Below are 18,937 nucleotides of genomic sequence, written 5' to 3'. Positions count from 1 at the left end.
GGCATGGATATAAGGGCGGTGTGGGCAGGGAGAGCCCAGCGGCAACACAGCACTGCAGGGAAGCCAGAATGGGAGCACAGAGCCTGGCAGTGGCTTGCAGGGCGCTGATTTTGTTCCTGACACTCACTGGGGCCACCAACCCCGGCTTCGTGGTGAGGATCACCCAGGCAGGCTTGGACTATGGTGGGTTCAGCTTCTCTTTTCTCTTCACGCAGGCGTGCTTGTGGTTGAGCTGTGGAGCTGGGCACTCGTATGGAGTGTGAGGGGTCTGGGGGGATCCTTGGCCAAGGGTGCTGAATGCACCATCGCACAGGGCTTCCTGCTGATGCACTTGTCTGCCTCCACCGCCACCTTCATGGAGCCCCTGCAAAGGGCTCAGCCCTGCGGGGTCCCGGGGGGGCTGCGTCCCAGTGGCATCGGGGGAGGCGCAGGGTGGGAGGGTCCCGCTCCTGTGGCTTGTGTCTGGGCAGCCGAGCCGTGAGCCCCACAGGAGTGAGCGGCGGAGGAGAGAGGAGGTGGGGAGCTGCAGGGGGGGCATTGACGGAGATGGATGGGCCCCGCGCTGGTTTTATTGAGGCAGGCAGAGCCCTGGCTCCAGCAGAGCCCTGTTATGGATTGAAATACACTGTGTGAGAAACAGCTCATTTACTCATCAGCTCTGCCAGCCGTGCGGGAGAGGAGGACGTGACTCCCCTTCCCAGATGGATGCAGGGATGCAGCACCCACTGACGCTGTGCTGCTGCCTGGGATGTGGGCTCCATCCAGCTTTGCCTGAGGGTGCTGGGCATGGGATGGCACAGTGCCTGGGACCTCCCGCACACTTCTCACAGTGCCCAGCCTGGAGATGGTGTACTCTGACCTCTCCCCCCTTTCCATGCCACCTTGCCACCACCTTCTTCTAGCAATTGCAAGTGGAAAGACATCAGGCAGTTGCCAGTGTGCTCAGAGGGCTCTGTGCTCTGAGATTGGCTTAAAAGATAGCCTGGGAGGTGGAATGCAGCCAGGGCGTTGCCTGGGTTTTTCCTTTAACCCTTTCTGTGCTCCTGGTGCACAGCTCCCTGCTCCTGTAGGAAGCATGTGATGGTGACGCTTTCCCTCTGCCCCTGCAGCCCATCAGCAGGGGATTGCAGTCTTGGAGAAGGAGCTGGCCCAGTTGAAGCTGCCGGACTTCTCGGGTGACTTTCGCATCAAGGTCTTGGGGAAGGTGCGCTATGAGTTCTCCAGGTGAGCCCTGCCAGTGCCCCCGAGCAGCTTGCTGAACCCCCAGCCCACACAAGGGGAGGAGAGGTGGGGGAGGACAGGGAACCCTGGAGCAGCGAGGACCGTTCTGTCACCTCCACAGCTCCCAGAGATGCTGGCCCTGACTTCGCTGCAGGCAGAGACGCTCCTGCTTCCGCTCTCTGCCCAAAGGTGAAAAAGGGAACCAGGGTGACCGCACTCGGTGCAGGCGGGTTTTCTGCAGTTGAAGCCCAGGTGGTGGAGGTGGCCTTGCCTGTGGGAGCACGGCACCCGTCCACGCCATGGAGCAGGAGCCCAGCCCCTGCAGAGATCCCAGCTCCTCACTGCCTGGTTGCACCTCTCTGCTCCCGCTGCCTGGGGTTTTGAGCTGCCATCTGAGTGGCTGCAGGGATCTTGTTTCCAAAAGTGCCGCTTTCCTCTCTGTGTCCCTGCCAGGCATTGCAGGACATGAGCTGGGGCTGTGTGCTCGGCGTCGAGGCAGAACCCCTCAGGTTCCTTTTCTCTTATTTCATGTTTATTTATTTTTAGATTGGACCTTCGTAATTTCCACTTGCCGTACTCACGGATTTCTCTGGTCCCCAACGTGGGCCTGCAGGTCTCCATCTCCAATGCCTTTGCCGACGTGGATGGGAACTGGCGGGTGAAGATACACTTCATGTATGTGCCTGGCTGCTCCCTTCCCTGCTTGGGCTCTGTGGTTTTTCTCCTCTCCCTCTCCCTTGTGTCTGGGCAGCTGTTGCTTTGCTCTCTCCAGATGCGCTGACTTGTCTTCCCAGCAGCTGGGCTGCAGCCACTGTATTCCCGATGCACGTTTGGGAGCCCCTTACTCTGGGGGAGCCCGGCCAGGTCTCCCTCCATGCTGGGAGCCTTTGGAGCTGATCGGGCAGCGTTTAGCCCACTTGCAAGCGGCTGAGGAGATGACGTGTAAGCGGGACAGACCTGAGCAAGGACTGGTGGTGAGCAGAGGTCTCTGCCACTTGTTCAACCACTGAGATGGATAAAGCAGAGTGAGAGGCTAGAACAAGGTGGACAATGCAGGAGCTGCGCATCACCCCTCCTGTCTCTCTCCCATCTCCCCTACTTGATCTTGGTCCTCTCTACTCAAAGGTTACCTCTCCTAGTTTATGTTCCAGTGAAAGTGGTTTTCCCTGGGTTTAAAAGCCTTCTCGGTCTCCTCTGAGTGCTCACTACAAGGGAGAACCTGAGCTAGATAGATCTGTCCCAAAGCTCTGGCTGATTCAGGGTGCCTTCGCCATGACTCACCGGTAAGAAATGTCCTTTCTTGTCCTCCTTTCCCTGCAGCCGGGACCATGGTTCATTTGACGTGAGGGTGGAGAACATCTATGTCAATATCAACCTGAAGCTGGGCAACGACGCCTCCGGGAAACCCACCATTGACACCCCTTACTGCAGCACCCGCATCTCCAACATCCGAGTACGCTTTTCGGGCAGGTTGGGGTACGTAAATTCACCGTCCAGGCTTAGAAATACTCTGTGTGTAGCCCATCTGCCATGGGAAGGTGGTTTCCAGGCCCTGGTGCAAGGAATCTGGCACATCTGCAGTCCCCTGGAGGCTGCCCCTTCTGCCCCTGTACTGCCTGCACTGGCACACCACTGCCGAGCTGTCTCTGGACTCTTGCGATGCGCTTCTCATCCAGATGCGCAACTGAATAAACTTAAATCTGGCCAAATGTCTCCTGCTGTGGCTGCACGTTTAAGGAGATTTAAGGCAGTCAGTAGACTGGCGTGCAGGTGGTTTACAAGCAGGTCTGTTTGCAACTGTAAGCCCTGAGGCAGAGCTAGATGCCAAATGGGGATGGGAATGATGTTCCCAAATGTGCCTCATCTCTAGTGTCTCCCTTTCCTGGACAAATACTTCTGCAGCAGCCTCTGAGCTAAAGGACGACTCCTCTCTGTTTTTCTCTGCAGATGGCTTTACAACCTCTTCCATAATGCTATTGAGTCCAAATTCCGGAAGATCTTGGAGGGCAAGGTATGTGAGTGAAGGAGGGCAGAGCACCAGGTTTTTCTGGAGGTCCTTAGCCCTCACGTGTCGCTGAGGTGCTAGAAGGATCAGAGCACACGCAGGGATGTAACTAGAGCCAGAGCACACGGGTGTGTTGCCAGTTTGGTGAAAGCTGGAGGAATGGGCATCGCTAACTGCAGTCTGCGTAGCATCGTGTGGCTCTGGCTGAATTGGAAAACTGCAGCCTTTGCCACAGCCCAGCGTAACTGGTTCCTAATTAACAAAGGCTTCTCCTTCCATGTGGTCAGTTAATTAGATCTTCTGCCTCGGCCAAACTCAGTGTAACAGAGGAAACCTGACCAGAGCTGTCCTTTGAACGGCCGCGCTCCTGTATGCTTTGGGGATCGCTGGGGAAGAGATTGTTATTTCTGGGTTTCAGACCCTTGCCGTCTGTTTTAATGGGGTGCATCAGGGAGGCCCCGGTACCGTCCACACGGTACAAAAGGGGACGTGCAGGAGACCTGCAACAAGACATGGAAACAAGCTGTTAGCAATAATTACTACAAGGCTAACTGGCAGGAGTTACAGCCTCCCTGGATGTGAACCTTGCTCAGGAAGGAGGCAGCTGGAGAACAGGCAAATCCCACTCCCGCAGCAGATCCCATCCTGCCCAGGCGCTATTCCCGATGCCATGTAGCAACTCTTCCAAGGCTGCAGGAGCTGTGGCAGCAGATGGACTGGCAGCAGGGCAAAGCTGGGGCTCAAAGGCCTTTACTGCAGTTTTTCCTCCTGGAAGGAGGGCAGCTCTGGGACTCGGAGGGGAGCTGTGCTGGCGTCTGCACCTCCCCTGATCCCCCTTTGCCCCACACACATTTCTCAGTGTCTTTCTCTATGTGTGAGATGGTGCGAGGGGCGATGGGCAGGAGAGGGCAGGGGCTGGGACTGTGCTGCACTGGGATCTCCGGGCATGGCCCCATTCTGAACCAGCCCCAGCCCTGGCAGCCCGTGTTTGCCTCGGGCGCTCGCTGCAGGTGCTTCTGCAGTCCTCGTGCTCTCGGTTGCAGGGTATTCAGTCTCTGGGAGATTCCAGTCACTGGGATCAGGGCTCTGTTTGCCCATCTGTAGCTCCCTCCCAGGCAGTGATGGGGTGTTCCCAGACCGACAGACAAATATCGTCTGGGCACAGGGAAGAGCAGCAACCCTCTGTCAATAAGGCCGTGCCCAAGGCTCTGTCCCTCCTCTTCCTCCCTGGCGCAGCACAGCAGGGGCTGCATTGCTGTCAGAGTGGTCACTGCTCCTCCGGAGCTCTGCATCTCGCCATCAGCTGCTGCAGGCTGGATGCCCGGTTGAACAGATGATGGCCTGATCCTACCTGGCGTTTTCCGTGCCATTATGGGGAAAGCATTAGAAGAGAGCTTGTGCAGATCATCTCAGCTGTCTGCAGGGCTGTGTCCTGCAGTAAAATTCCAGAGCTGGTGTTTAGCCCACAATTAAATCTCCCACTAATGCTGGGGTTTCACCCGTGGATGACAGCAGCAGAGGGATTTGCTCTTCTACCCTGGCAGCACCGAGCTTTAGGAACTCAGGTTAGCTCTGCTTTGTGGGTGCAATTAGTGGTCCTGCCCCTGCGGGGGTGGGTTACCTCTTTCAGTTGCTCTGTTTCAGCCAAGACTTGGCTGCTCAGCACAATTCACTCACGGGCCATAGGGAAAGTCTAAGGGCACAAGTGAGATTGCTTCCAAGGGCCTCCATGGAGCTGCACTGCGGGTGGGGAGCTTGCTGCAAGCAGGAGTTTGCAGGTGTAAACCTGCTTTTGAGTTGGATACTTAATTAATATGCTGCCTAATGAGTAGAGAAAAATATCATTCTGTGTTCATTTATTTAAGGAGGCGCAGGCGTTTGCAAGGTAGAAGAATGGCACCAGGCAGCAAAGCAGACAGCGCGGCTGAGGCTTTGACCTGGGGGATCTGGACTTGCCACCGCCGGCAGAGCTGCCCGTGCTCAGCTTCGCTGCATTTCTCTCTCACAGGTCTGTGATATCGTGGTCAAGTCTGTGCACAGCAAGCTCCAGCCTTACGTCCAGACCCTGCCAGGTACAAGACGGGCGCTGCGCAGGTTTTTAGGAGCATTTCTTCCTAGCATTTCTCAGCCATGAGGGCAGGGGTTTACCTTGTGTCCACTCCCCATTTCCTTCTATTTCCGCACCCAAGTTGGGAGCTGGGGAACACCACATCAGCAGAGACTTGTCACTTTGCGCACTGTCTGGCTGCAGAGACTGCTCATCTGCACGCAGCCTCCAATGAGCTGTGCCCCGGAGCTGGCGGGGGCACGGGCTGCCTTAGCCAGGGGAACCAGACCATTCCTCGTGCCAAGGAGTTAGTCCGCATGGCTGAGACACAGTCAGGAGGGAAATGTGATTTTTGACTTCTAACAGAAGCAAGCACACGTGAAGCTGGTACTGAGCGGTTGCACCGGGAAGCCCAGGCACGGCACTGCCTGGATGTCGGTGGAGGCCATCTCCTCCCTGCTTTCCTGTGCCACGTCCCTCTCACTCATCCATTTGTCCCGTGTTTTACAGTCACAGCCAGGATAGATGCAATTGCTGGGGTTGATTACTCCTTGGTGGCACCCCCAACTGCTACTGCACAGTCCCTGGATGTGGCACTGAAGGTGAGAGTCTTCCCTGGGAACGCTTGAGTTGGCTGATGCCATTGCTGCAGGCGGGTGGGGAACCAGGTTTAGGTACCTCCTGCAAACGCTGTTTGCCAGCCTGTGTCAGCGGCTGAGTCCCACCACCCTCTCTTCCCCTGTTTCACCTCTCTCCCTCCTCCCAGGGCGAATTCTTCTCCCTGGCCCACCGCTCTGCCGTCCCCTTCCCTCCGCTGGCGCTGGCCTTGCCTCCGGATCACGACCGCATGGTTTACTTTGGGGCCTCCAGCTATTTCTTCAACACAGCCGGCTTTGCCTACCACGCAGCTGGAGCGCTGGTTTTCGAAATCACGGACTCCATGGTGAGCAGCGCAGGTGGGACAGGGGCTGTACCTGTGTCTCCAGGCAATGGGTTCAGTCGGCAGAGGAGCTCCAGCAGCAGCCTGCGGTCTCGGAGGGCTCCCTCGACGAGCTGCCCAGAGGCTGAGAGCTGGGGGCTGCAGGATGGGGCTGGGGCTGTCGGGCACAGCAGCGTGTGGGGACAGAAAGGCTGATATCACCATGGGCTTGGCCATGTCACATTGTCCCAGTGTGACTGTCGTCCCCCCACAGATCCCAAAGACCATTGACTTTCACTTGAACACTACCACCTTCTCAGCCTTCGTACCCCAGGTGAGTGCTCCAGCCCTCCCTCCCCCGAGCTCCTGCCGTGCACAGCTGGGGATTTGCTCTGTGCGAGGTGGTGTCCCCCAGGAACGGGGGTTTGTGCCACTGCCCCTACCCTCTCCCTGCTCCTCTGCAGCTAGAGAAGATGTACCCAAACACGCCGATGAAGCTCAGGCTCTCTGCGTCCTCCGCCCCATTCCTGAACATCGGACCAGGAGGGCTCTCCCTCAAGCCCGTCGTGGATATCCAGGCTTACGCCATCCTTCCCAACTCCAGCCTGGCTCCTCTCTTCCTCCTCAGCCTGGTGAGTTTGGGCACAGCCTACAGTGGTGACTCTGGTCCTGTTGCGTTCGGCATTGCTGAGCCATTGCTACAAAACTTCTGCCAGGAGAGATGCTGGACGTCATCCAAAACCAGCCCAGTCCTAGTGCAGTGGAGATGTCCCCAACAGAAACACATTCAAGCTGACAAATGTCAGATTTAACACTGCGTGTAAACATGCCCCTGGATGGGCAGCAGTCCCCCTGAGTTTCGGCTGGTCAGAGCTGTTCCCTTGGGGTGTCTGGTTTGGGATAAGGTGCGGTGAACACTGCCAGAGCTCTGTGCTCTCTCCCCAGACAGGCAACGTGTCTGCCGTCATTAACGTGAAATCTGGCCACATAGTTGGGAGCCTGAACGTGGGCAGGTAAGGAGGGGAGCTGTGCGGTGCGGTGGCTGGGGGTGTGCTTTTGTTTTGGGCTCCTGGAGACAGTGCAGAGGGGATGAGTTGGGGCTGGAGAAAGCGGGAACCACACAGCCATTGACAGGTGTCACCAGAGTGGGAATGGCTCCCTCCGTTCGGACAGCCTTTACAGCACCACTTCTGTCTCTGCGCAGGATGAAGCTCTCTCTGAAGCATTCAGATGTTGGCACTTTCCAGGTGAGCTATACTTGGCCTTTCCCAGAGCCTCCAGCATGGAGGTAAGAGCCTCTGGGGGGCTCATCCCCTCTTGCACCCCAGCATGGGACATGGGGCTGCACGCAAGCCCCACACTGACTACATGGACGCCTCCCGCCTCAGCCTGGGAAACTGGGAGAGGACACAGAGCCAGCTACCGCAGCCTCTCTTATCTCTGCACTTCCTACCCCAACAGTGTGGCAGGATAAAGCTGCTGTTCTTTGGCGAAGCACGTGCCCATCCCAGCTCCTCGTCTCTGTTTCTTCTCCTAATTATCCTCCAGTACCTGGTTACCTGCTCTTTTAGAGACTAAAGCTCTTTTCCTTCTCCCTCTCTCTGCTCCTCAGGTGAGAACACTGCAGTCCATAATGAACATCTACGCTTCCAGTATCCTGCTCCCGCGTCTTAACGGTGAGAACCTGCTGGGGGGAATGGGGGTGCTGGGGTAGTCGCTGGCCAGGTCGCTCTGCCCGAGCAGACCCAGCTCACTAATTAAATCCCTGTCGCCAAGCCTGATCAGTGGGTAAAGCCTGCAGCGAGTGCAGGAGACGGCAGTAAAAGCACCCGGCAGAGGCAGGCCGTGGGCAGGAGCGAGCGGGAGCCTCTCGGTGCTGTGACACACATCCAGCAGTGAACACAATGGAAAAAAATGAGCACGATGCACATCCTAATGCTTTCCAGACCCTCTCCCCCGCTCGCTGCTTCTCATGACTCCCCAGTACATGGGGCCAGAGTGGGGCTGGCGGCTGCAGGGGCCTGGGGTGGGGGTGGCACATCACAACATGCAGCCCCCAGCCCTTCAGTGGAGCTTGGGAGGAATTTCCTCTGCCTACCCCCGGAGCAGCAGGGGTGAAGAAGGCCCTGCAGGGAGGAGATGGCTGCCTGCTTTGCGCAGTAGTGTTCCCTCTTGCTCCCATTCCAGTCCCAATGTGGCCACGTGTGTTGTCTTTTCCAGAGAGGTTAGATGAGGGTTTCCCTCTTCCGCTGCCGGACAGAATACAGCTCTCCAATACCCTCGTGCGGTTTCACCAGGTGAGTGAGGGGAGCACCCAGCCCTGGTGCCAGAGCTCCCTGCCAGGGTCTCACCGCCCCCGAGCCCCCTGCCAGGGAGGCTGGCTGCCTGCTGCTGCTGGCACGGTGCAAAGCCAGTTCCCTGACCCGTGCTGGGATGTGGCGGTCAGCGGGGATCCCAGCAGCAGAGCTGCAAACCAGAGCCCAACTTGTCCTGTCCACATGGTGGGGGTCTGGGTTCTGCACCCCCAGGGCAGCGCTGTCCCATTCTCCAGCTCTTAAACCCGGGGCCAGAATTTCCAATGACCTTTTTATAGCCCGTGCAGCTCTGCAGCTGCAGTACCTGAGCTCCCACCTTCCCCGGCTGGTGGTGCCTGGTGGGATGCTGCGTGTGTGTTGGACACATCTGCCTGCTCCGGGACAGGCAGCGCCTGCCAGCCCCCGTGGAAGGAGCCGTGCTGGCTCTGGGAAGTGAAGAAAGTCCCTCTTGTGGGAGGCCTTGGGGAAGCCCCAGAGGGGTGCTACTACGGTGATGCTGAACAGTTATTGCGAGGCGTGGCTGTGAAATGTCCTCACAGCCTTTCCAGGGCTAAAATTAGGCACGGGGCGGGCAGAACCACACGTGCCCATCCATCTTCCCACCCCGAAATGTGGTGGGCGCTGGGAACGCAGCAGCCTGCAACAGAAAGTGGCTGCCAGGGCCTGTTGCAGCCCCACGCTTGCTTTCTTTCTCCTAGAATTTCCTGCTGCTTGGAGCAGACGTTCGCTATCAGCCCCGGGTATAGAGATAAGGTGACGGAGAAGGACCTCAAGCACCAACAATGCCCCCTTCGCCCCTTCTTTCCACCCGGACCCACCGCTGGAACTGAAGACTACCATTTGTGCTGCAGCGTTCCTCACTGCCCGCCTTGCCCTGGACCGCGGCTGGGGGCAGAAGCATCCCGTGGCCTGAACCCTGTGTCCCCCACTGGGTCCTCATCCAGCACTACTGGGAGCTGGGGGTCCCTGGCCCCCTCCCCTCCCTCTTTCCCTGTGCCAGAGGCCTTTGACGGCAATAAAGGTGGCCAGCGTTGGTCTGGTGACTGTGGTGGTGCTGTCACCGTGTTGTGGTTTAACCTCAGCCAGCAGCTTGCTCGTCCTCACTTCCCCCCTCAAGAAGGGTAGGGAGAAGAGGATGAAAAGGAGAAGAAAGGAAAAAACAAAAACCAGATCCCTCGTGGTTTGAGATAAAGATAGTTTAATACAACAATATCAGAAAAGGAAAATAACAATAATAATAATGACACAAGTCACTGTCACTGCTCAGTGAATTGGCACCGTCCTGAGCAGTGATTGCGAGTACCCACCCCCAGCCGGCCCCCATTTATATACTGAGCATGACATCTGTGGTGCGGAATATTCCACTGGCCATCCCATCCTCCTGTCTAGGCTTCTCAACTTCTATGGGAGGCTGAAAAGAGGTCCTTGAAAACTATAAACACCGCTTAGCAACAACTGAAACAATATGCATTATTGACATTCCTTTCCTACCAAATCTGAAACACAGCAACCACTAGAAAGAAAATTGACTCTATTTTAGCTGAAACCACTGTCTGAAACACTGTCTGAGTGTGTGGTACCTTCCCTGGGGCTGGCCATGGTCTGCCAGGAGCCCCCTGGGAGAGGGCGGGTGAGCAGGAACATTTTTTTTCGGCTATTTTTATCTGTGTGATTGTGGCAAACACCACAGACCATCAGCTGGAGCTGAACTCGTCAAGGGATGCAAAGAATAATTAGAAAGGCTTCTACAGGTATGTCATCCAGAAAAAGAATCACAGAATGCTTTGGGTTGGAAGGGACCTTAAAGATCACCCAGTGCCACCCCCTGCCCTGGGCAGGGACACCTCCCACCAGCCCAGGTTGCTCCAAGCCCCGTCCAGCCTGGCCTTGAACCCCTCCAGGGATGGGGCAGCCACAGCTTCTCTGGGCAACCTGGGCCAGGGGCTCACCACCCTCGTTGTAGAAAATTTTTTACATCTAGTCTTAGCTTAAAACCGTTACTCCTTGTTCTATCACCACAGGCCCTGCTAAAAAGTTTCTCCCCGTCTTTGCTGTAGCCCCCTGTAGGTCCTGGAAGGTCAGGTCGGACGGGGCTCTGAGCAACCTGGTGTGGCTGCAGATGTCCCTGCTCACGGCAGGGGGGTGGGATCGGGTGGCCTTTAAAGGTCCCTTCCCACCCAGACCATTCCGTGATTCCACGATCGCCTTTCCACCGTTATTTCCCTTTCCCGCGGCGGTTCCCCGCCTCCTCCCGGCAGCCGGAACGGCGGCGGGTCGGAACGCGGCGCCGAGGGCCGGGGGGCGGCGGGGCGGCTTCGGCGGCGCACGGCGGGGCCGCCCCCGCCCCGGCCGTCACCGCGGCAACGCGGCCTGGCGCGGCGGGACGCGGCCATGCTGCCCTGGGGGCGAGCGCTGCGGGCGGCGGGGCTTCTCCGCTCGGGCCCCGGGGCCGCCCGCCGGGCGCGCTGCGGCCCGGGCGAGCGGCCGGTGGGGCGCGGGGCCGCGCTGCCCGCGGGGCCGGACCTGCGGCACTTCCTGAGAGGGGCCGCCGCCGGGGAGACGCCGCCCGAGCCGCCGCCGGGCTCGGCCCCCGGGGCCGGGACAGGTCTGTGGTGCCGCCGTTCCCCCTCCGCGGGCGGCCCGGGTGCCGTGGGGTGGCCGGGCCGGGGCTGGGCCTAGCCGTGCCCTGCGGCTGTGCCCTTACAGCCGGGCCAAGGCCAGCCCTAGGGGCCGGTGGTGCCCCGCAGCCGGAGTGGAGGGTCGCTGCAGCGTGCGTGGGGGAAAAGGGGTAGTTTGGGTGCTTTTGGGGCCCGAAAGGGGATTTTGATGTTAGAAATCCGGCTCGTTGGCCGTGTGCCTGCTGGTGCGTCTCCCCCCGCCGTGAAGAGGGGCTGGGGAGCGGGTGTTCCTGGCACCCCTCCACAGCCCAAGTGGTGGGCTGCCGGCCGGGGCCACAGCAGAGCTTTCAGGCTGCGATGCCCTGGGGAGGGGGGCTTTCATTGTGCTAAATGCTATATCTCAGTAATAACACCGCTTTGGCTTCGCTGCAAGCCCTGAGCCAGACCTGTCGTGTCGGAGAGACACGCTCTGATGCACTCACGTTTCCCAGAGTCCGACTTTACTTTTGGCTTATCATTTACGGGCTGCAAGCGAAGGTGGCTTTCGTGACGCTTGCCAGAGCCTCCCCAGTGGTGGGACCGAAGGTTCCTTCCTATGGAAAAGGTCATAGGAATAGGTTGTAGACGAGAGCTGAGGCAGGCTTCTGCGTCACACTGCCTTTGTTGCAGTGTACTTGGAGACCTATGGCTGCCAGATGAACGTCAATGATACAGAGATTGCCTGGGCCATCCTGCAGAAGAACGGGTACAGGAGGACAAAGGAGCTGGATGAGGTAAGGCACCTTGGCAGCTCTCCTGTCCCTCAGCTCTGCCAGGGCATCGCACTACTGTTGTGCCTGCGAGTCGCAGGTTTTGTATGGAGTGAAATCCTGCAGGGTGTTGTGATTTTTGCAGTCTAAGCTTTGTGGGGTAAAGGAAGCTACTTAACAGGTACGGTGGAAAGCTGTGTGTTGGGTTTTTTTTTCCTTTAAACTGCTGAGTTTCCTCTCAGTTGGAGAGCGATTGGACGCAGCAGGATGCTCATGCCTCATCCTTGTCTGAGTTTACTTCTCCCATTAAGTGGAGGACTCTGCTTGTCTTCTCTTAGTTTCTTGCATCTCAGTTTGTTGAAACCCACCGTGTACTCAGGCAGATCTTTTTCACTTAGTTAAGTGAGTTTTATAGCCTGCCTCTTCAGGTTACCTGTGCAGGGCATGAGTAGTCACTGTTTGGCTCTTACAAATTCATCTTTTTTTTGTTGTTTTCAATTTAGGCAGATGTGATTCTCCTTGTCACCTGTTCCGTGAGGTAAGGAAATTTTTGTCACTGCTGGGTTTGGACAGTTTTCAAGGAATTGCCCTTTGAAAACCAAGGCAATAAATGTGTTGTGTGAGGAAGAGAGCCTGCAGATGTTAAAACTGCCTGTTCAGTTGAGGGTAGAGCTAGCTACAATGCGTAACATTAATTGTGCTATGAATTGCTTTTCTATACAGTGAGAAGAAGCTCTTTGGTAGTGTAAGCTCTGTGCATGTGTCATGGGCCGTTAGAGACCTGCACAGATTTATGCTTTGACAATTTTTAATTTTTTTTAATCCTGTCTTCTGTTGAGCTGACTGTCTCTCTAGTACAGAGTCTGTACTTTAAAAATTTGGGAAATACATTTAGGGGCAATTTGGAATATAAATATACAGGGAACTTTGCTTGTTTTTTCTGAACGCAGGAAATATCAAATGCTCATTGTCCCTTGCAAGGTAGCTCATTTTGGCTGGCTAAGGCAGACTTTTTCTCCACAAGCGCTTAGTCCCTCAGTTATTTCTGCAGTGCTGATGCTCCCAAGCGAGCTAAATGATAGTAGATAAGATAGAGTCAAGCCATAATCCACCCACCACAAACGGCGCTTTTGTGCACCATCAGATCCATCAGGTGCATGATTCCCTGTCTTTAGTTGAATTCTCCTCTCAAAACACTCGAGCTGCTTCGTGTTGGGGGGTTGTTAAAGTGCAACAATTGGAATAACCACTCTTTTCCTGGCTTCCCAGGGAGAAGGCAGAGCAGGCTATCTGGAATCGCCTGCGGCACCTCAAGGCACTGAAAGCCCGGCGGCAGCAGGCTCGCTTACCTCTCCGCATCGGGATTCTAGGTACCTGGTGGGATGCGCAGCTGCGGGTAGCACACGCTGTTGTGCCACATCCCACCGTGCTGCGTTTCCCCTTCCCCTCTGGTGGCATCAAGCCTTTTCCGCAGGGTGAAAGCAGCTAGCGAAGGGGTGCAGAGGTGTGATGGAGGGTGGGCACGTCCTCACAAGGACCCTTCTCCTTTGGCGGCAGGATGCATGGCTGAGAGGCTTAAGGAGGAGATTCTGCACAGGGAGAAGCTAGTGGATATTGTGGCAGGCCCTGATGCGTATCGTGACCTTCCCCGGCTGCTGGCCGTGGCAGAGTCTGGCCAGCAAGCTGCTAATGTCCTGCTATCGCTAGATGAGACTTACGCAGATATTCTGCCTGTCCAGACTAGTGCAGGTGGCACAACAGCATTTGTGTAAGTACCGTTTTTTTTCCTGTGCATGTTTCTGACGTTCTGGTTTGGAAATATTGCTGTGCAGAGCAGACGTGGTGGTGACAGCAGCTACCCAAGAGATGCAATGCCTGGTTGCACTCGCTCCCGGCAGCCCAGAAGCATGAGCCTACCAGACTGTGTGTTTGCTGCTTCTTCGCTGTCTGACTGAGCCCTGGAGAGGCTGTGCCGTGCTCTGGCTGTCTGCAGGCTTCTCTTACTCTCCTTTGAGAACGTTGATTGTCTAAGCCAGCTGCTGCACTGAGTGGTTTCTGTCCACTGACGTCTGCGTCTTTCTAAAGTCTATGCTTCTCTCATCTCCTGCCTTCTGCTATGTCCTGCCCCAGGTTCTCCTATTTAATTCTTCTAATCCTCCATGCATTGTAACTTCTGTGGGGTTTGTTTCCATTTGTTTAGTTTTGATAATAAGATTACCAAACATGAAATCAGACTCTGATCAGTGTGGCCATAGAGGACAGAAGGACAGCGTCACCCTCTGTAGGAACAGGATGCAGAAGAATCTTTCATCACTGCCAGATTGCAGTGCCAGTCTGTGCCTCATTAGTTGCTTTCCGAGTTTCTTGGAAATGTGCGTGAAAAATTAGGAGGTGTTAGCTAGGAGCAAGCGGAAGCCAGCTCTGGCTGGAGCAGTTTGTAAGAGGAAGCTGCAGAGCTGTGTTTGAGCTGGTCCTGTGCGTGCTGAAGGCAGCAGTGCTGGGCCAGGTCAAAGCAGGGCAGGATGCAACGTGGATGATTCTTACGGAACGATCATAGTATGACCTGTACTTTACCTCTCGGCAGATCTATCATGCGGGGCTGTGACAACATGTGTAGCTATTGCATTGTGCCCTTCACCCGTGGCCGTGAAAGGAGCCGCCCCATCGCATCCATCCTGCAAGAAGTGAGGATGCTCTCAGATCAGGTGAGGCAGAGCAGCCTTCCTGCCCGCCCTTAACCGTGGGCAGAAGGATGGGTCTCATTGAAAGTGTTTTCAGTGATACCTTTGACCAAGGACACCACCTTTGTCTGTGGAGACAAGGTCATCATAGGGTTTCACCAGTGGCTTTTTGATTCCCCTTCTAATACTCTGAGACAGACAGGGAAGAGAGGGCTTTCCCTGGGGACTCCTTGAAGTAAGAGTAAAACCGTGGCTGCCCTTGCAGCTTAGCTATCTGACCCAGGTTATATTTTTTCCTCTCTGTTTGTCTTTGTAGGGAGTGAAAGAAGTGACCCTTTTGGGTCAGAATGTCAACAGCTTTCGAGATATGTCTGAGGTGCAGTTTCAGTCAGCTGCTGCCCCAGTCCTCAGTCGTGGCTTTAGCACAGTTTACAAAGCTAAACCAGGAGGCTTGCGCTTCGCACATCTTCTAGACCAGGTTTCTAGAATTGATCCAGAAATGAGGATCCGTTTCACCTCTCCACACCCCAAGGATTTTCCCGATGAGGCAAGTGTAAAATAATAAGCAGCTGGACCTCCGCCCTGTTCCCCAAATGGAACATGGAATCATGGAATGGGAGCAGCAGCTCCTGGGAGGGGGCATGTTTGTACTAAAGCTAGCAGGTTTGCAACTTGCTGGCTTTTACCTGGGGAAGACTTTTCCCCTTGGCATCCTGGTAGAGTTGAATTCTCTGTAACACTGTCTCCTGATTGTCCATGACAGGTCCTGCAGCTTATCCAGGAGCGACACAACATCTGCAAACAGCTTCATCTCCCAGCTCAGAGTGGAAGCACACGAGTCCTGGAGGCCATGCGACGAGGGTGAGTGACCGCCATGGGGAGTCCTGTGCCCTACCCTCAGATTTAGGATGCTGGTTTCTCCTCACCAATGTTGGGGTTTCCTGATTAGTAAATCCATATGTTCTTCATTGCAGATACACAAGAGAAGCGTATTTAGAGCTTGTGCACCATGTGCGTGAGTCCATTCCAGGTAGGGGCTCTCTTTAACTTGGTCTGAGCTCAGCACAGCTGTATCTTCCTGTCCTTTCTTGAGTGAAGTGTTTGTCTCTTCCTTGAGGGAAGTGTAAAGCTGCGTCTCTGTTACAGGAGTGAGCTTAAGCAGTGATTTCATTGCTGGCTTCTGTGGAGAGACGGAGGAAGATCACCAGCAGACCGTGTCCTTGCTGCGGGAAGTCCGCTACAACATAGGATTCCTGTTTGCCTACAGCATGAGACAGGTGAGTGCAAGGATGGAGAAGATTCTTATCTCTGGGTATCTCACCTAATCCCTGAGGGCTGTTTCTCACAATGAGACACCAAATAAAAAAAGCCATTGAAAATAATACCTAAAGACATGGTATATTGGTAGATTTTTTTGCTTGCATGCAGCACTTCTAGGGCATGTGCTTCTGCAAGGGCCACCGTTGTGCCTCAAAGGCTTCCAGCTCCCTTGTGTCGGTGTCATGGTTGATTGGTGGTTGGGTAACGTGGTTCTGCAGATGCTTCAGAGTGATTGCAAGGAAGCAGCCATGTCTGCAGAAACCTGGCTGCAGGTATGTTTTTCCCTGCTGATGAGAAATTGCTGGTGTAGCTGGGCTCCAGCCCAGCTCCAGAGGCTGTCAATCGAGCCTGCAAAGAAATGGTGAATTTTCAGAAGGTATTTCCATGAGAAGAGTGGAGATTTGACAAGTCTCCATTAGAATACTCTCCAAAGTGTAAGATGCTGATGGGGAAGAAGACAGGAGATTGGGAAACATAAGGAAGCAAAGGATCACTTTTCAGCACATGGGACTTGAAGTAATAGAATCCGTTGCCTGTCCTTGTGGACAGACAGGCAAAAGAGACATCTCACACAGGAGATGCAGAATTTCTTCACACATCCACTGATGCTCAGCACCCTAAATCAAACCTTCTGCCAAAAAGGTGGTGCAGAAAGAATGTGAGGATCTCGAGGATGTTGCTGGCGCTGGAAGCCTTTCATGAGATTGTAAATATAAACTGTAACGTGTGGGAAGCTGTTGCTTGAAGAGCAGCCAGGCTGGTTGGGGTCAGACAAGGTTCTGATGTCGGACTGTCTGGTTATTGAGGAGCCATATTTGCTTTGTCTGTTTACAGAAAACCCGGGCTTATCACCGGCTGCAAGACGACGTGCCTGCAGACATAAAACAGAGGCGGCTGGAGGAGCTCATTACTGTCTTCCGAGAGGAGGCTGCAAGGGCAAACGAGGCAATGGTGGGCCAGTCTCAGCTGGTGCTTGTGGAGGGGGTGAGTGTGCCTGGAACAGAGTTGTCCTCCCCTCTTGCTGGCCAAGAGGCTCTTAGGCTGTACACAGCAATCATCACTTCTGCCTTCCCCTCTCACTGTCCCCGCAGAATCCTAGGACTCCAAGACCATATCTTCACTCTTAAGCAGACAGCCTGATTTTTCCAGAGCACTGAGCTGCACGCAGGGGGCTGGGATAGGTCAGAGACACGTCTCTGGCCAAGCACTGAATTACTGCAAGCTTTGAAACATTGGCTTTGGTGTGTGGGTGTCAACACAGCAGCTCTGGCCATGGGACTTTGTTACACGGCATGCTTAACAATGTGGAACGTGGATTTTAATACTGGCAATAGTACTCAATTAATTCCTGAGGCAGTAAAACCCAGCAGTGAATCAGAGCTATTGCCATGCAGGTAATGTTCCCTGTCCTCCTTTCAGCCCAGCAAGCGCTCTCCCTCGGAGTTGTGTGGGAGGAATGACGGCAACATCAAGGTGATCTTCCGCGATGCTGAGACAGAGGATGCTGCGGGCTGCAAGGCTCCGGTCAGAGCCCAGCCAGGGGACTATGTGGTGGTGAAGGTGACCTGTCTGCAATACTTGTTTCCTTGGGCTCTTTTTCTTGCTCAGTGCTGTTCTCTAGAGCAGCTGCTGCCAGGAGAGCCTAAAATTAGAATGGATCCTCCTCAGCTTTTCTGTTCCTGAGGACTGTTGTGCTGTTTCTTTCAGGTAACCTCTGCCAGCTCTCAGACCTTGAAGGGAGTTCTGCTCTGTCGTACTACCCTCTCCCGCTCTGCGGCTTCTCGTTGAGGTATCCCTGCTGCCAGTGGGCAAAAGCAGCACATTTTCCCCAGGAAGAAACAAGAAAGCTTCGTCAGGTGGAGATGGGGTAGAAACAGGGAGATATATTTATATATATAAAAAAATAATAATATATATATATATTTTTCTGTTTTGGCAACAAACTGCACCCATAGATCCATGCAAGTCTGTAGGCAAAAGGGATGGATGCTGTGTATGGACTTGCCAGTGTGATTTTTGTATTTTCACTTGCTGTCAGATTGGCCCCCCCTTGCAGTGCTGACGGTCTGTCCTCTGACTTCGATCCCGTCTTCTGCAGCCCAGCCCGAGAAACGTCTGCCTGCAGAGCAGGTCATTCCTACTAGCTCGGTTGAGTTTAGGAGCTGCAAAAACTGGTAGTGCCTAGAAAATATAGCTCCAGCAGCTGCTGGAGGATGGAAGCAGTACTGCCAAAGGGCATGAAGAACTCAGTGAACAGGAGAAGATTGTGATGAATTCTTTCCAAATATTGGTAACTTCCCTATTTGTAAAATGCTTGGAAAGGGCAAGGAAGAACCTGCACTGTGCTTGTATGATGGAATATGGCACTGAACTGTGGAATATAAAATGATGTTAATGTGCATGAGTGATGCTTAATCTGTTGTATCTGAGGCAGAGGGAGTGCACCCTTACCCCTGCACTGGGGCTATTTGGATGTAGGTTGGAGAGGAAGGATTTCCCTGTCTCCAGGCCTAAGGGAACGCGTCTAAGGACTGGCTGCCAGCTGAGGGTTACCTCCAGCCTGTAAAAAGTTTAAGTGTAGCTTTGTAATCCAAACATCTATGGATGTGTTGCTCTTTGCTCGCTGGAGGAGAGATATGGCCGTACCAGTTGAAATGGCCAATAACTTCTTTAAGTGCGTCTGACAGACCCTTGTTTCTATCAGCCTGCAGCTAACCCTGGCCACACTGTGTCATATTCCAGGCTGATCTGCTAAATTCAAACAAACACCCATAACCTGCACTTGTAAGTAAACTCTCTTATGAGATGTGAGAAAGAATCATCCCTTTTAATATAGGTAACCATGTTATTAAAATAAATCATTGTAAAAGGCTCTCTCCAGTGTCAAATTTGGAAGGAACAGCTGATCAACTCTTAATAGAGCAGCCACTATGTGAATTTGCAGAATTTTTAAATAAGCATGAAAGGGTTTTGCTAGAAAGTCTTCTCTCCTGCTCAGCTCTTTCTGGGATATAATTGTATCTCTTTGAAAACAGCATGGTTCACCGAATATTCATCAGGCC

The 18,937-nt window shown here is 54.5% G+C and overlaps 2 protein-coding genes across 2 annotated transcripts; both read left to right on the top strand.

Annotated features, from left to right (window-relative positions):
• On the top strand, window positions 1-9,555 carry LOC141750388 (bactericidal permeability-increasing protein-like). Its single transcript, XM_074605387.1, has 15 exons — window positions 1-183; window positions 1,110-1,224; window positions 1,768-1,896; window positions 2,542-2,697; window positions 3,169-3,232; window positions 5,235-5,298; window positions 5,784-5,875; window positions 6,040-6,216; window positions 6,467-6,526; window positions 6,657-6,824; window positions 7,138-7,205; window positions 7,397-7,439; window positions 7,805-7,868; window positions 8,413-8,489; window positions 9,206-9,555. Exons 1-15 carry the CDS (start codon window positions 69-71, stop codon window positions 9,251-9,253), a joined length of 1,440 nt encoding a protein of 479 aa, XP_074461488.1. The 5' UTR covers window positions 1-68; the 3' UTR covers window positions 9,254-9,555.
• Window positions 9,556-10,846: 1,291 nt separating this feature from the next.
• CDK5RAP1 (CDK5RAP1 mitochondrial tRNA methylthiotransferase) lies at window positions 10,847-18,274 on the top strand. Its single transcript, XM_074605394.1, has 14 exons — window positions 10,847-11,112; window positions 11,795-11,898; window positions 12,378-12,412; window positions 13,144-13,244; window positions 13,432-13,642; window positions 14,459-14,579; window positions 14,872-15,102; window positions 15,319-15,416; window positions 15,530-15,585; window positions 15,702-15,832; window positions 16,710-16,859; window positions 17,295-17,435; window positions 17,583-17,664; window positions 17,914-18,274. The coding sequence occupies exons 1-13, from the start codon at window positions 10,899-10,901 to the stop codon at window positions 17,661-17,663; spliced, it is 1,674 nt and encodes a 557-aa protein (XP_074461495.1). The 5' UTR covers window positions 10,847-10,898; the 3' UTR covers window position 17,664; window positions 17,914-18,274.
• The last annotated feature ends 663 nt before the right edge of the window (window positions 18,275-18,937 follow it).

Source organism: Larus michahellis, chromosome 12, assembly GCF_964199755.1.
Source record: "Larus michahellis chromosome 12, bLarMic1.1, whole genome shotgun sequence".
NCBI classification, from domain to species: Eukaryota; Metazoa; Chordata; class Aves; order Charadriiformes; family Laridae; genus Larus; species Larus michahellis.
Note: the sequence above shows the minus strand (reverse complement) of the source record. Positions and strands in the feature narration are given on the sequence as shown.

Bases quoted from the DNA above. Each gene is read 5' to 3' on its own strand.
- LOC141750388 (XM_074605387.1), top strand. From the start codon at position 69: ATGGGAGCACAGAGCCTGGCAGTGGCTTGCAGGGCGCTGATTTTGTTC. The intron at 184-1,109 runs GTGGGTTCAGCT...CTGCCCCTGCAG, and splicing joins CCAGGCAGGCTTGGACTATG to CCCATCAGCAGGGGATTGCA. The intron at 5,876-6,039 runs GTGAGAGTCTTC...CCCTCCTCCCAG, and splicing joins CCCTGGATGTGGCACTGAAG to GGCGAATTCTTCTCCCTGGC.
- CDK5RAP1 (XM_074605394.1), top strand. From the start codon at position 10,899: ATGCTGCCCTGGGGGCGAGCGCTGCGGGCGGCGGGGCTTCTCCGCTCG. The intron at 11,899-12,377 runs GTAAGGCACCTT...TTTTCAATTTAG, and splicing joins GGACAAAGGAGCTGGATGAG to GCAGATGTGATTCTCCTTGT. The intron at 12,413-13,143 runs GTAAGGAAATTT...CTGGCTTCCCAG, and splicing joins CTTGTCACCTGTTCCGTGAG to GGAGAAGGCAGAGCAGGCTA.